The sequence below is a fragment of the Osmia lignaria genome, chromosome 5 (genome assembly GCF_051020975.1).
Source record: "Osmia lignaria lignaria isolate PbOS001 chromosome 5, iyOsmLign1, whole genome shotgun sequence".
Lineage (NCBI taxonomy): Eukaryota > Metazoa > Arthropoda > Insecta > Hymenoptera > Megachilidae > Osmia > Osmia lignaria.
The window spans coordinates 5,516,865-5,533,678 of NC_135036.1; the positions used below are offsets into that span (position 1 = coordinate 5,516,865).

General features: G+C 35.1%; 1 protein-coding gene across 6 annotated transcripts in view; it reads right to left on the reverse strand.

The window, feature by feature from the left end:
• LOC117607821 (octopamine receptor beta-2R) overlaps nucleotides 1-16,814 on the reverse strand; it is a 142,749-nt gene that overhangs the window by 14,161 nt on the left and 111,774 nt on the right. For all 6 annotated transcript variants that reach the window (XM_034331953.2, XM_034331952.2, XM_034331950.2 and 3 more), the window contains one exon: nucleotides 595-1,891. In XM_034331953.2, coding sequence (XP_034187844.2) covers nucleotides 595-1,583 — 989 coding nt within the window. In that variant the 5' untranslated portion in view covers nucleotides 1,584-1,891. The remainder of the gene's footprint in view (nucleotides 1-594; nucleotides 1,892-16,814) is intronic.

The following is a 16,814-nucleotide window of genomic DNA, read 5'->3' on the forward strand; positions in this document are numbered from 1 at the left end:
TTTTTTGTTATTTGCTAATTTATTTTTCTAAATGAATAGATCCTAGTGTTAATTGAAGATAATTAAAATTTATTTATATTGATGATTATTTAAATTAAATTTGAAAAGATTTCTGATCATTAACCCTGTGGAGAGAGCCACAATTTTAATTTAATTCTTAATTTATATTATTTTTATTTCTTGGATTTTGCACAAAAAATTATTCTTCTAGTACGTGAAATTCTTTTGTTTAAAAATTATACGTTTAACTTTAGATTAATGTCCTTCTATATGTTTTGTAAGTGTGTGTTACGTTTGACACAAGCTCTTCTATTCAAGGATTAAATAATGAAATATAATTACCTTTCGTATCCCGAATAGTTTTAGTTCCAAATAAAATTATAGTGTATTACGTAAAAAACGCATTATATTATTTTTTCAAATTTTTAAGGAAGAGGTTCAATCATTATATAGAAGTCAACGTACAAATAATAGACAAAAGTCATTTATACTTTAAGCGATTTGATGAGAAACTCCCCTTAACAAACATGTTAAAATATTTAAAAACAAAAGAAAAATAAACAACACATTGTCTACAATTAATCTGAAACGCACCATAAGAAAAACGGCAGCCAACAGATAATGAAGGTACCCATAATGATGCCTAACGTCCTAGCAGCCTTGTGCTCTCTCTTCATCTTCATGATGTTTTTATCCTTGGTGGGTGTGTGCAAATGATCGGTGCTGATCTCGTTCAAAGTTAAAGTCTTAGAAGAACCCGCGCTGTTCAGTTCCCCGTTCAAATTATTCAGATCCTTGCTGGGCCTGTGGCTGAGCAGCATCACGTTACCCATCCTGCTGTGCATCTGTTTCTCCTGCCTGTTTGCCTCTTTGAAGACGGCGAAATACGTGAGGGTCATGATGGTGCAGGGTATCCAGAAGGAGATACTCGACGAGAATATAGCGTACACCTTGTTCACCTTGAACTCGCATAGTTCCGGATGTTTCTGTCGGTGCATACTGTTCTCGACGGTAGTGTACCATCCCATGAAGATCGGCATGAACGAGATGAACGCGGGCATGATCCAACAGGCTAACAGCATGTATGCGGCCAACCTCTTGGTCATTATGATGGGATACTTGAGCGGTTTCACGATCGCCCAATAACGATCCACCGAGATGCACATCAAGTGAAGGATGGAACTGGTGCTGAAGTAGACGTCCAACGAGTTCCACACGTCGCACATGAAGTATCCAAACAACCACCTGCCTGTCATTTGGACGCTCGCGTTGAACGTCATCGCGAACATCGCGACCAGCATGTCAGCCAGGGCTAACGAGACGACGAAGTAATTGGTGATGATGCGCAGCTTTCTATGACGCATCACCGACACCATCACCAGCAGGTTACCGAACACCGCCGTCACGATGATCGAGCCTAACAGACAACCTTTCGCTATGGTAGTCGGTACAGACCACTTCTGGTCGTTCGTGTAACTGCCGTTCACGAACTGATTGTCCTCGGAGGAGATGGCGTTCAATAGGGTAGTCACGTCCACCGAGGACACCTCGGTCGGCTCGGAGCTAGTCACGATCGTCGTCATACTCGGCAGCCGCGTTTCCCCTTCGCCTTGCTTCCTCTTCTTCGGCCGGAAGAGATCCGACAGGCGGGCTTAGGTCACGGACGTGCCAACCAGCCGACGTACCAGGTTGGCCTTCATCATCGCTTCGAGGAAAGTGCGACCCCTCTTGCCAAGTTTCTTGTACCCTGGGACGATTGCCAGCGTTATCGCCGATACCGACGACGGGGTACAATGTTGCCTGGTGTGGGTGTCGCGAATCTTCAGGAACGATCACCGGGACGAAGGGAGCGTTGCTGAGGCTCCTTTTACATGACTGAGGCGGAGGCAACCTGCGAGTAGAGAAATTAATCTGGTTAGGTTGAATATCATTTCAACTGGTTCCGAATATTATTTGAAATAATTGTTCGTATTAAACGGAACAGCTTTATGGTATTTTAACGCGATATTGATGTAATGATCGTCTCGATTGAGGTATTCGACACGGGAGAGATATCAAGCACACTATACGACCCACTTTATTCGATTTGTTTGTACTACTTGCTTAATCTACTCAATCCATTACGATCATCCGGACTATTCAATTTATTCAGTCTGCACGCCACTGCACCGTGCCGGCAGATTTATGCGCTCCAACCCTTCAACACCGGGCCCTGGGTCAATCGTGATCCGAGCTGACAAAATATATACAAGAATATTAATTAAAAGTTGATATATTGGGAGAATAAGTTTTAAAACAACTGTGTTAAATTTAGACAATAAAATTAGAGCTTTCTCCATGGTCCGTCGTCTAGGAGTTAACCCTTGAACAGCGGAGCTTGGGTCAATCGTGACCCAAACTGACAAAATATGTACAAAAATATTAATTTAAAGTTATTATACTGGAAGAATAATTTTGAAAGGAACAGTGTGAAAATTGGAAAATAAAATTAGGGCTTCCTCCATGGTCCGTGGTCCGAGGGTTAAAGCCAACGTAAATATCTGACAAAATTTTTAATAAATTCTGTATAAATAGAAGTAAGGGTGGTATTTAAATTTTATTGCTTTAAATTTTAGATTAATACTATATAATTCTATGTAAAAATATTATTTATAATCATAATCATTTTTCCTCACCTCTTCACTAACGATTAGTATGGTTACTCTGTGATGAAAATAAAATTTCTCAAAAGCAAATTTGAAGCCTTATTCATGCAAACGAAACGTTCATTCGTTCTCATCATCTGTCCTCAGTCCCCGGGGTGTCCAACTTCCTACGTCGCTCAACCCCGTTCTTAGTGGGACAACGAGCCGTTCCCGACGCGAGTTTCCCGATTGTCACCACTCGAAACGAGGACACGCCGGAAGAATGAGTAACCTTGAATGGAACCCTCTTTTTCTGCCGCGTCGTCTGTCTCTCCGGCTTCGTTGACCGTGTCGCGCGACAGGGCCGTGTCAAGTGCACTCCCCTACCCCTCCCTCTAATTTATGATCCGCTATTTTTGCGGTACATTTGGGTCAATTATTCCGACGTCGAGCGACCTGAAACGCGATTCTGCCTTCGCAGAACGTAGAAAAGAAACTGCCCACGCTCGAACGGGCCGAGGAACGCCACTTTTATTCGTCCGCGAAATAGGCAACCCCTAAAAAAGGGGCTCGCGTCTCGACGACCAGCTTTGATTACTTCACCAACCCTGCTCTCGCCTTTGTACTACGCCATTTTGCCTCTCGAAAAGGCGGACCTGTAGCCCTCCTTAGACGTCCCTTTAAGGCGCCACTGGTTGATCCGCTTTGCGTGCAAAGGGTTGCAAAAAGATATCCCAAAGCGAATCGAACGACGGTGTTCGATCATTTCGAAATTGCAATTGTCAAAAGTGATCTCGAGCAATTTTTCCGGAATCGGATGAAATCGTGCAAGAAAACGCTACTGTAATGATTCCACGATTGATTTCCCATCGGTTTCGGTTTCGGTTGCCAAACGATAAAACGTTAACACGATCGAGACAGTGGAAAAGAGGATCACCGTATACCGAGTGGAAAAATTTGATAATGTCACCTAGCTGGAAAGGCCGCGCGATCGTTTCCAATTTACCTTCCGGTTGAAACGCGATTCATCGGGGCAAATGTTCGCGCCTCAGCGTCCGAAACGCGTGATCCGCTTGCTCTATTTCACGGGGCGTGCAACTCGATTTTCTGAAAGCGTATCCAATCGCTTTGGATCCCGGGAAAATCCAATTTACTTCTCGCTTCGAGGAACAGAACAATCGCAAACAATCAATCTTGGATTTCTTAACGCGAACTCGTGGAAATCGTTAGGATTCAGAGCTACCGGTCTAATTAAGATTCATCATTATGCGGAATTAGAAATATTCTTCTTTGTGAAGATTAGAAAATATATACAAGAATATTAGGCTAAATTTAAGTATATTTTTGTATAAATTTTTATACGAAAGAGTTTCATATATTTCATTTATATGAGGCCTCTCTCCCTGGTCCGCCGTTTGAGAGAAATTATTCTCTCGCCTCGTTAAACTTCCTCGAGCATTCTTTTAAAGAATTTCCTTCGCGACAAACTTTCTTGGCACCAAAATTCGTTCGTTCAATTATGGAAAATTGTTATTTGAATTTTAAGCGCCCTTCAAGTTCTACGCAACGAGTTTCCTATACCTTTATCAAAGTTTCCAAACTCTCTCCCGATGGGTGTGTAATTCGCCTTCTCCTGCGCGCAACTAAACTTACGGCTACGTAAATTCGAGTTTCGTTATGTTTGAAATACTACCAAACACACCCACCTCACACCCTAAAAATATTAATCTTGATTCTATCGGTTCCGAGTAATTTTAGAGCGCTGTTTTATTCCGTCTCGTTGCTTGATAGAATCGACAACCAGCCATTTTGTGTTAAGAAAATTAATGAAACCTTTCTGTGATGATTTTCAGTGAAGCTTAAGCTTTGAATTGATGTGACACAAATGCTATTTTATGATACTTTTATGTCATCGAATCCTGTCAGACTTTGTACGTTTCGTAATCGGACATGCGATACCGGAGCTGATACTTTAATATCTTAGCATTACTCCAAGTGCTAGATAATACTTCAACATCGTAGCATTATGTCACCATTTATCCGCTAAATATGCTTGTACATCGTTCACAAATGAAACGTAATTTGTCAACGTAACAGATATACAGTCCCAGACGTTTCTCGCTCTGAATTACGCGTGATAAATAAGCTCCACGTGTTTACACCCCCGCATCACGTTAAAAAGTCATTTTTCTTCGAAACCAGCAAGGTCGTCGGAATTTTTCACTGAATAGATTATTACATACGATCTTCATATGGTATATTAAGCTGTTTCTGTTATAACTAATGAACCTGTCACTTTCAAATTGAAATCTTATTCGGAATGAACAATTAATCATGTTTCATATATTTGGTGATATTTTGTTAAAGAAATTCCTAAATTCTGTGTAAATATTGTTGAAATTACACTGAGCATGTAAAATGTAAAGAAAGTCATAAAATTGAATAATTAGTTACTACTGTAATAATTTCATAAGGTATTGTTCTAATACTGTTCTAATGTTCTAACACACTGGTACTTCAATACTCTAATATTCTAACACTTTCATATTCTATTACTCTAATATTCTAACACTCTCAAATTCTAATATTCTATCACTCTAATATTCTAACAATCTAAAATTCTAATATTCTAATATTCTATGACAGTAATATTCTATCATTCTAATATGCTAACACTAATATTCTAAAACTCTATTATTCTAACACTCTAATATTCTATCACTCTAATATTCTAATATTCTAATAATCTAGAACTCTAAATTTCAACTGAAAAATAAAACTATTGAATGCTAAATAATTACAGAAAAATTTTTCTAAACCCAATATCACAACTCTGTGTAACAGATCACGTACACGAATGTTATCTCTATAAATTTCTAATCAATCAAAGTCCATCAGACATTCTGATACAACCCCCATAGTCAACGATAATGGTTCTCAGAGGAGTCGTATGGTTGGACATTTATCTTTTCGTTCGAACGAGCCGGATACATAGCCGGGAAATTATAGGATTCCGATAGAGAGACCGGTTTGAATAACGATTCAAGATCGTTTACGTTTACTTGGTCGATTTATTAATGAATCAATGGCACGCGGCGAAACAAATTGATCGCAAGGGATTATTGACGAGTCAAGCTGACGATACCCGGTGGCGATTTCACTTAATAATCATGTGAATTGCCTGGATGCCTGCTACATGATTGATCACGTTCTGTAATCAGTTATCGAATGCGTTTACGGATCACTGAATCGATGACGTGATTTTCCTGCCATCAATGAACCTATATGTTCCAGTCTTTCCTCAACAGTTGAGAAAAAAAAAATAGAAATTTTTCAGAGGATTTCATTCCAAATTAATGTTGAAATTATATACAGCTTCGACAGCAATTAATTACAAAAATAAATAGTATTGGATGTTTAATAATATTCATTAGAAGGGTTCAATTAAAAATACCAATTTATCAATATTTTAGCATTGATGATAATTTTGATAAAAATTATTCAATATTTTGCAACTGGAATTTGTTTTCACCCTTAAAAGGCGAAGCCTGGGTCAATTGTGACCCACATTTACAAAACATATACAAGGACATTAAAAGAAAATAATTAGAATTAGAATTAATAGGATTAGAATTAAAATTAGAACTAATAGGATTAGAATTAGAATTAGAATTAATTAGAATTAGAATTAAATTAGAATTGTGACTTTCTCCGTGATCCGTCGTCCAGGGGTTCTCTCCATGGTCCGCCAACCAAGGGTTAAAATAAAAAGGAAACTATAGAATGATAGACGTTTTTATTCCTAAAGTAACTACTTTAAGTTGAGAACGTAAATCTCCTGAAGAAAAATAGCAAAAGTAAGAGAAGAAAATCCGTTTTACCATTTGCCGTGAAATAAAATTCCCTCTCAAAAATTCTACCGCGTCGGAGTCGCGTAAGTTCTTGGTCGTCGTCATGTAAATCGCTCTTTTTCATCCATTGCTCCCAAGCGCCTGGAATATAAGTAGAATTCTCAACGACGAAGCCGACCAAGGACAGAAACCTCATGGAATTCGCAAGATCAATGGCGACTCGACCTCGCGCTCCATCGTCTCGTGGTTTAATGAGAATTTCTCGCATTTCCGATCGTCCATGAGCCGGACGCTTTTGTATCCTCGCTAATTTCGCGTTTTCGTCGCAATCGCAGCGGAATGGACGTGGAAAATTCCCATCAATTTTCCAAACTAAATTCTGAAAGTGTTAAATATGTACACATTTTGTTTTCCCCCCTCGAATGTGCCATTCGTATTAACACTAGACTACCAACGTTAAGTTGAAAATAATGTAGATTATTAAAGAATTAAGATTAATTTTTAAATTGAAATTTTGTTTGAAAGGATAAGATTATAAAATTAAGATTATAAATTTATAACTTTAATATTTTTATAATACTTTCATTCATTAGCTCGATAACAGCAATATACATTTTAATAAAAATACTTCTATAAAATTTATAACTTAAAATAAGAAACTGGAATCCAGTCATTTTGACCCCTTTGGTAGTGTTAAGTTTTCCTAAACATTGAAATTACACTTTTCAAATATTTCTTACCATCCACCATGACAATATTTTTAATTTTTAATTTTTCAAAGCCTAACTTTTAAATTGATGCACCATAAATGTTCTTCCATTTTCCAAACTAAATTCTGAAAGTGTAAAATATGTACACCTGTTGTTTCTCTTCCTCGAATATGAATTTTTTGTATTAAGCTTTCCTAAGCTTTAAATTGATGTACCATAAATGTTTTTCCATTTTCAAAACTAAATTCTGAATTTTACCTTTCCATTACCCCTTCGTCATTTGTATTACCCCTTCCTAAGCTTTAAATTGATATACCACAATAATTTGATGTCGAGAAATCCTGTTTGAATTCCCACGTTTCAAAAATCAGCCATTTGATACAACTTTTGACAAGCAATTTCAAATATATCTAAGTAAATACCAGCAGCTTTGCTATAACTTTTCCGAGATGGTTTTTCGACCTCCATTTTCATTCCTCGTACGGATCAAAAATGAAAGAAATAGGATTCCCAAGAAGCGTCAAAGCATTGGAAAAAATCCTTATTGCCATATGACTCAGCATGCCATCGTTGCTTCGTGCGGGGGTGGTTTTCATGCCGCGACGTGAGTTGCGTAGCGAATTTCAGATTTGCGTATCTACCCCTCTGAAAAATTGTCCACGATCCAACAGCCGGTGATCCTCCGTGAAAAATGTCGTCGATGCTTTTCGACAGATAACACGGTTGAAAATTTTCATCCCCCATACCTGTTTATCGCGATACGGAACAGCTTTTCGTGGATTGTTGCTTCAATTTTCCAAAGTACCCTGAATTTTTCAAATCCAACATTTAACGTAGCTGATTTACACATTTGAAATACCGTATAATATTATAAACATTCGAGTGCAAAATAAAATCGTTAAAAAATTAAAAATTATAATGTTGCCATTTTTGAGGGTAAGAAATATTTGAAAATTTGAGAAAAGAAGAATTTAGAATGATATATGAAAAGCGTATGAAAATTAGAAAAAACGAAGCCGAGAGAACATGAATTATGAATGAAATTCAATGAAATTCTCAAATTGAATCCTTTCTTTTTCATTGGACTCAATGGAAGGTGGGAGAAAACGTCGACTAGAAAATTCTTTTGTCGAAAATTTACAGCCAAAGAGATAACGATGTTTCGTATTATCTGTCTGAGTAGAGATTGAAATATGGCAGGATTTATTGGCCTCCTTTTGGAGCATTTCTTTTTTGCCACGCTCTTCTGATCACGACGACGAGAAAGCCACCAGGTTTAATATGAAACGAGGGTTTATGGTTTCCCGACATGCGAGCCTGTTGATTTTCCTTCGTTCGTCTCGAGTTTCCACGGAAACTTGAGGGAAATATTGCGGCAGCCTTCAAGAAAAGAGATTGAACGAGCTTGTAATTGACGATTATGTGTTTTTCATGATTCATGCCAATCGTTTGGCACATTTCTCTATCAAACTTTTCTAATACGAATTTAAATGTTTTAATACATGAAACTTCAAATGATCTAATGTTCTAATATTCTAATATCCCGAGACTAAGAAATTTAAATGTTCTAATACGCGAAACTCCAAATATTTTAATTTTCTAATGTTAAAAAGTTCTAATGTTCTAATATTTCAAGAATGGAGAATTTTAATGTTCTAATCCACGATACTCCAAATGTTCTAATATTCTAATGCTCAAAGTTTCTAATATTTTAATATTTTAATGTTCAAAGGTTCTAATATTCTAATATTCCAATGTTCAATGGTTCTAATATTCTAATATTCGAATATTCAAAAGTTCTAATATTCTAATACTCTAATCCTCTAATGCTCTAATCCTCTAGCCCTCTAATATTCTAATATTTTAATGCTCTACCTCTCTAATACTCTAGCACTCTAATACCCTAATATTCTAATATGCTAATGTTTTAATATTCTAATATTCTAATGCTTTAATACACTAATACTCTAATAATCTAATATATTAATATTCTAATGTTCTAACATTTTAATATTCCAAGACTGGGAAATTTTAATGTTCTAATATGCGATACTCCAAATATTTTAATATGTAATGTTCTAGTGTTATGATGCCCTAATGCTCTAATATTTTAATATTCTAATGCTCTAAGTCTGAAGAATTCAAATTGAGATGAAAATTTCCCACGAAAATTGATTCTCAAATAATTAATATTCTCTCCACATCTGATTTTGTTTTTATTCAATCCTACAAGTTAAACATCGAGTCTGTTATCGTTTAAAATTAATACAGAAATCGAAGTTTATCAACGAGTCGAACAATGTAGTTATAAACGGAAGCAAGATTACAGAGTATTAAAGTAGGTTGCAGTTGATCCATTTACGTCCCAGAAATGTACACGTGAATGGTATCGTTTTGTCGAGTAAAATCAGACAAAGAGCGAGAAAACGTGGCGATTCTCGTAAATTTAGTTCGCCACACCAGTTCGCGAATCTCTGAAACGTGTCCAAGCCAACGGACCCTTTAAATTTCCCGAATTTATTGGATCTCGAACAACCGGCTATCGCGTTTATGCTCTCCGATGAAATATTAAATTCTGCCTCGGATATGAAACGGCAGTTGTATAAATTTCGTGAAAACTTCCTTTTTTGATATTTCGAGGACGGTATAATATCACATTCGAAATCGGTTATACTTCTGGCTGTATCCTTAATGAAGTTTCTGAAAGTGAAACATCTTGCTATTTATGCGTGGAGTTACTGCCAGTCGATAGGAAAATAATTAAAAATTAATTATTCCTATTCATAAATTTTGCTCTTTCAAATAATATTAATTTCACAAATTCTTGAATAGCATGAAAAGCAGTACTCAAAATATGTTTCACTCATGAAACAATTGGTACGTATCTTTGGTATGAAAAGTCAGATTTACAATATGCCTTTCAAGCACAATCGTGTAATAAACGCATCGAAGAGAAAAGGTTCGGTACAATTGTGCTGTATGACAAAAAAAGGTTGGACTTCTTGATTGAATTGGAAGCTATATATCGGATACAGCAAATTATTGATCAACTGATTGCATGCTCCAGAGAACAATTGCACTTCAGTAACAAATTCATTGGTACGTTTATTACACAGCGTTATAACAAAAAAAAAGAAAGGTATAGAAATATTAATAAACGAAACAATTATATTAAAATGCAATTTTAAAAAAAAGGACAATATTAAAACAAAATTAACCCTTGAACAACGGAGCGCAGGTCAACCGAGATCCAAACTTACAATTGGGTCTCTCTCCCTGGTCCGCCGTCCGTTTCGAAATCGGTCATCATTTATCTGGCGACCAGCCATTTTATGTTAAGTATATTAACGAGACGCTTATGTAGTCACTTTCTTTACACTTTAATCTTCAAAATGATATACGATAAGTGCCGCTTGGAGATGCTTTTATGTCATCAAAATTATGTCAAACGTTTTATGTTTTATAATCGTCCATTTGACATTCAAGTCCACGAAGCGAGTCCTTTGGAATGTCACCAGACAAACGGAATTCTCGATCCCATCTTGTTATTAATGTGCATATAGATCAAAGGGAAAGCCCGTTTTTTGTTCGTCGGAACGATCGCGGCAAGAAGATCGTTTCGAGTCAAAGTTTCGTGTTCCAGAATTAAGAGAAGAAACCCGACGAAGGCTTAAGCGGCTCGAGTTTCAAGACTTAACTTTCGAGCACTGGCCTCGGTTAAGTCATCAATTACGGAGCTCGCCGTTGCCACGCGTTAATTCCTGCTAAAGAGAATATTAATTAGCTCACTCGAAGGCTCGGGGCTTGATTTCTACCTCGGGTTAATATCGACTGCGGTTCACCCTCGACTCGATTGCGGGCACGCGTTCATGAATCAGTAATCGAAGCCCCGTAATGCTTCTTTTTCAGAGGTGAATGCGCTCTGTTGATTTACGACCATTACTGTGGACCTGATTACTCGGACGCTATTTGCGATCAAAGAAATTTTCTTCCATCATTCGATAAGGGAATTAAATGTTCCATAGGGTAATTTTAAAAGTCGCTTCCTGACCCATGAGGCACAAATATTATTGGGATAAAATTAGACAATGCAGTTTAAAATCGTGTTTCATCGATTTTATAATAGGGTCAGATCTAAATAAACACAGATTTAGCTTTTAAAATGATCAATATAATAAATTGTCAATTTTTAAAATATACCAGTTTTGAAACCTTTGGGGTTAATAATGAAATTCAATTTTAAGGGTATTTTAAAATATTGTATTAATAAAGACTGCTATGGTTTTTTTTGAAAATTTTATCATTTTCTTGATTTATGTAGTCTAACATGTTGACTGGCACAGTAGAAAGGAGCACGTATGGTCAGACACGTTCACTGGCACAGTAGAAAGTACCACGCACAGTCAGACACGTAACATATAATTGAGCCACTCATTTGCCAAATCGATTAACTCCAAAAAAAAAGTAAAGAAAGTTCAGCATCAATCAAGTACTGTGGCATTAAAATTTCAATAGATTCAAAAAGTGGAATTAATTAGCTCAATTATAATTATTTCATTTCTTAAATTAAGCTTTCTCCTGATTTCTTATACAAATAATATAATTTCAAGCAAACTGAAGTGATTAACTCCACTTTTTGAATTTTTTAAGACTCCACTGCCAAAGTACTTAATTTACACTATAACTACAAAAGTGGTAAAAATGACAGATTTCAAGTTTCTTATTTCAAATCATAAAATTTATTAAAATGTTTTTGTTGAAATATACCTTGACGTTTGTTGAGATAAAGGATTAGGTTTCAGACTTTATCTATTTAATTTCTATTTTAATTCTAATATTAATGCTTAACTTTTTATATTTTATCAATTTCTTTACCTTTTTGAGAAATTAATGAATTCGGCAAAGGAGCAGCTCTCGAATAGAGTTGCCATAGTTTCATTGATATGATAGTTCTAAAGTAACCATAATAGGGAATGTATTCAAGTCAAAGTACAGAAGATAACGAAGCCAGAAACGCTCTCGAGGATCCTCAGTTCTCGTTTAAGGGATCCACCCTTTTCCATCCCCTTTCTTCACCGTGTAACATCTTCAAGTGGCGTCCGTGCATCGCAATCCGATGCCCTTGACTCTTATCGAGAAAGCAAGAACAAGGAAAGCCTCTTTAAGGTCTTTCGTCCAACCTTCAGTGATCTGTCCAAGATAAATGAAAAAAGAGGATTGGGTGTTCGAAGGAGACCTTCGTCGAGCATTCTTAACAAAGTTTACAGCTGGTTTGATAAAAACGAATCTGCAGAAACGTGATCTGTTTCTTCAAATATTTCTACTGTAATATTGTTCATTTTCGAAAGATAGACACTTGGGAGCAGTGATATGGAATAAAATAGCTATTATCGCAAATTTTGGATATACAATGCGAAATTACAATTAAAGAACACAGAAATGTGTTCTAACAACACAGATAGGCAATTAAACCTAGCACGGCGGACTATGGAGAGAACCCCAATTTTAATTTAATTTTGCATTTCATATTACTTTCATTTTCTAAATTTACATTATTCCCTTAAAAGTTATTCTTCCAATAGATAAAATTCTTTCGTTTAAAAATTTAATTAACTAATAATTCACTACAAATTTTACCTCCTTTCATTTTTAAAATCAATAAATATTTTACTTTTGTAATGATAAATTTGATAGTTATGATTCCATGCAGTGTTACAACCGACCACCCCTCAGGGACGTTCTCTATTTTTAATTAATAACTTTGATATTACTTGTTATAAAACTGTAACACGACAATATCAAATACCTATATAAAATTTTAATATAAACATTTTTGTCATAAGTGTAATAGATTTTGGGTAATTATTTTTTATTTTTTTCCTTCACTCTCCCCTACTATTATTAATTTTGGGAAGAAATCTAGAATTTTATACAAATCTATCAAATTTCAATTCAATTCTAAAAATTTCAGATTACAGTCTTTTGATATTTCAAACCATATCTTTATCAGTTTGAATGATGAATAATTGAGAAATCTAAATTCAGTAAAAATTCACATCTCCAGTGAGAGAATTTGGAAAAAAAGGGTACAAATTCATGGAAATTCGAAAACAAGATAAATTCATGCAAACTGAAAAGCAGATGGTATATCATACCCCCACGACCGAACAGACTGTACGATTTTCATGTTACGCCTTCGCTCTTATTTCACTGTCGTCGACAATATCCCGTTTCCATGAAAGTACCGACATGAAAAATCGCAATGGAAAAGCGGTTGGGGTCCGTGGGAAAAATATTTGTATCGTAGGTACCCTCGCCTCGTCCAGGGAATTCGAACATTTGAATTTCAAATCACTCTCACGAATATACTTGGCAATCGTTTGAAATATGCACGCTTGCTTCGCGAATGCAACGGGTATTGATCATTCGGGGCTGTTTATGGTTTCCTACGAAATTTCCGTGTTAGTTTGTTAGCAAGTGTGTCAACAGTTCACGATTGATCGATCGCTGATTAATGAAATTTATGGAAATGTCGACCTACTGCTTTTGGATAAACTTGTTGTCTTTCAATTATAATTGATGTTGTTATATCGAAGGGTGTCGGGTCTAATTTCAAATTACAAATTACAAATAATTTATGGGCAGCCTGGATTCTAATATTCTAATATTCTACTGTTCCACAATAATATTTTAGTATTCTAATATTCCAAGATTGGGGAATGTAAATGCTCTAATATGTAATACTCCAAATACTGTAATATTTTAACGTTCAAAGATTCTAATGTTCTAATACTCAAAGGTTCTAATGCTCTAATATTCAACGGTTTTAATGTTTTAATATTCTAATATTCTAATGATCAAAGGTTCTGATGTTCTAATGTTCAAATATTCAAAGGTTTTAATGTTTTAATATTCTAATATTCTAATGTTCAAAGGTTCCAATGTTTTGATATTCTAATGTTCTAATGTTCGAAAAATCTAGTATCTTATTTAAAATTTTCAGTCTTATCAAGATATGATATTGAACCAATTAAATTGATGTTCTTTTTTCTTTTTTAAACTGAATGAAAAGAGTAACATCGACCTGTACCATAATAGAATAAAATTGTAGAAAATTCTCTCTGTATCCTGAACGAGCGATTTAATTACGGGAAGCTCGGGCATTCTGCGTCTGTTAATCGTCTCGCAAAATCGTGCACGTGTACAGTATTCAAATTAACGACACTGTCCAGCAGGCCGTATCAAAATTTCGTCGCTTTTGTTGTCTCGGTGACAACCCAACTGGTAGAACGATGAAATTCCAAGTGAAACGACTCCATAATGAGCACGAAATCCGAACAATAACGGCTCTAATGAGCGGACGGTTTCGTGGTTTCGGCTTTGTCCTAAAAACGCGATAAGGGCGAATAAAATAGCCGGCAAAAAGGCCGAATTGTTTCACTTTGACTCTTTTCGCCGACCAAAGGAAGCCCCGTTACGCCTTTTTCCGATAGGGTATACGAAAATAAGCTGAAGTTTCCTTTTTTCTTTTCCCTATCATGCTAATTACCCACGGTTTAAATGGCCACATTGAAGTAAATCTACGGAAAAGGGTGATAACCAGAGGCATCACCACTTTACTCAGAGCAGAGTTGGACATTATTTAAAATTAATCTTCTGAAACGAATTTTGACTGAAATGAAGATGAAGAATAAGAAATAAATTATTTACTTGAATCAATTTTCATCTCGAATCAAAACTTATTCGAATAATTGGAATAATAAATAATTAAAAATTCAATCAGTTATTTGAAAATAGCAGGAAAAATCAAATTTTATTTGAAATAAACATGTTTTTAAATAAAAAGTTTGGTTTTATTCGAGATTTTTATTGGAAAATCTGTAAATAAATTTTCATTCAAAGATAATTTTCTTCCCAACTGTATCAGCCTCGATATTGTTCTTAGACCGAGCAACTTAATAAGTTTCCCTTGAATTAAGAGCGCAGATTATGAATAAATTCCAATTAATAAACGTTACAAATCTGTGAAAATGATTGTAAATGTTTGAATAAACCACTCAAATGCTAAAACATCAACCCTTAGAATATTAAAATATTTCAAATTTCTTTAAGTGCTAATTAAAAATTAAAATATTAATTACTCCAAGGAACTAACAGGTTTAATTCCATTTTGCAATTTCACAAACAGATGCTTCGTCTTATCATATGATTATTTGCAAACAATTTTAAAACAATTTTATTCTGCATTTTAAATTTTCATTCAAAGAAACAATTGTTTCTGATTTGAAAATATTTTCATTTATCAAATATGTATCAAAAGATCGCAAATGATTTCAAAGGGTTAAAAACACGAAACTAGAATTATTTAATCTTTGTTATAAGTGAAATTTAAAATACCTTATTTCAGTAAAGGATAATTGTTGATATTCCTTAGAGGTTTGAAATATCGAATATCGTTGAAAAAATGGAATATCCTTCGAAAGTTCAGTATTGGCAAGCGCTTAGTTTATGCTTAACATCAAACTCTGCCCCAATATTGAGATTATAACGCAACTTCGATGTTAGTACATGCCTTTAGCTATTTAATAATTAATAAGGAGAAGCTGATATAAGAAAATTTGAGTAGTGCACTAATAACCAAGTTAAATATTCAGATTTCATCAAATAAAATTACATAAAATAATAAATTGCATCCAAAAATTTATTAATTAATAAATTTAATAATTTATTAATCAATATTTCCAATATTCTTTCTCCTTTTTTTCTTTTTCTTATTCATCAGAATTCACAAACTCAATATATTGAAACCTTGTTAATGTAGAAAATATTTATCTCCATCGAATGGGGTTGATAGAGAAGTTCTTGAAACGAGCTGGGCCAATATTTCGACCTCTTTTTTCAACTCTTGACCCGTGTGTCTAACTTACTCGTGGCCAGCTGTAACCGGGGACATCCGGCAGATATGAAGTTTGTCATGGACACTCGCGAGCGATATTATTCTTCGTGGATCGTACTCGCGAATGTCCGTTCGCGATATTTTCAATGACGTGGAGAAACGGAAACACGTCTATTCTGAAACTTCGTATCAGACGGTCTCGTTGGAAAATAGTATTTCTCTAGATTAAATTGTCTCGTCGCGAATAGATGCTGAGATATGAAATAATATCGATTAAAAATTAAGAATTTAGGGGATGATTTGCAAATTCGGAGAAGTAGAAAATTGAAAAATTAAAAAAGAGAAAAGAAAAGTCTAAGTTACTGAAATTATAATAATGAAAAGTTAAGTGAAGAATTGAAAAGTTGAAAAAAGGTAGAAAACTCCAAGTTACTTAAATTATAATAATGCAAAGTAGAAAATAAAAAGAAAACTGCAAGTTGTCGAAATTAAAATAATGAGAAGTTAAGTAGAAAATTAGGTAAAATTGAAAGAGATTTTTTAAATTTGGAAAGTTTCGTGGTAGAAATGGAAAAATTTCGAAAATTTAATACATTTTTACTAACGAGCTGTCCTCTTTCGAATGGCATCACCTTCTCGAAAATAAAGAACAATGGAACAGGGGTATTTCGGTTGATCGATCAGCCGAAAATAGGTGAAGATGCTGACACAACGTGTGTGATTTCCACTTAAT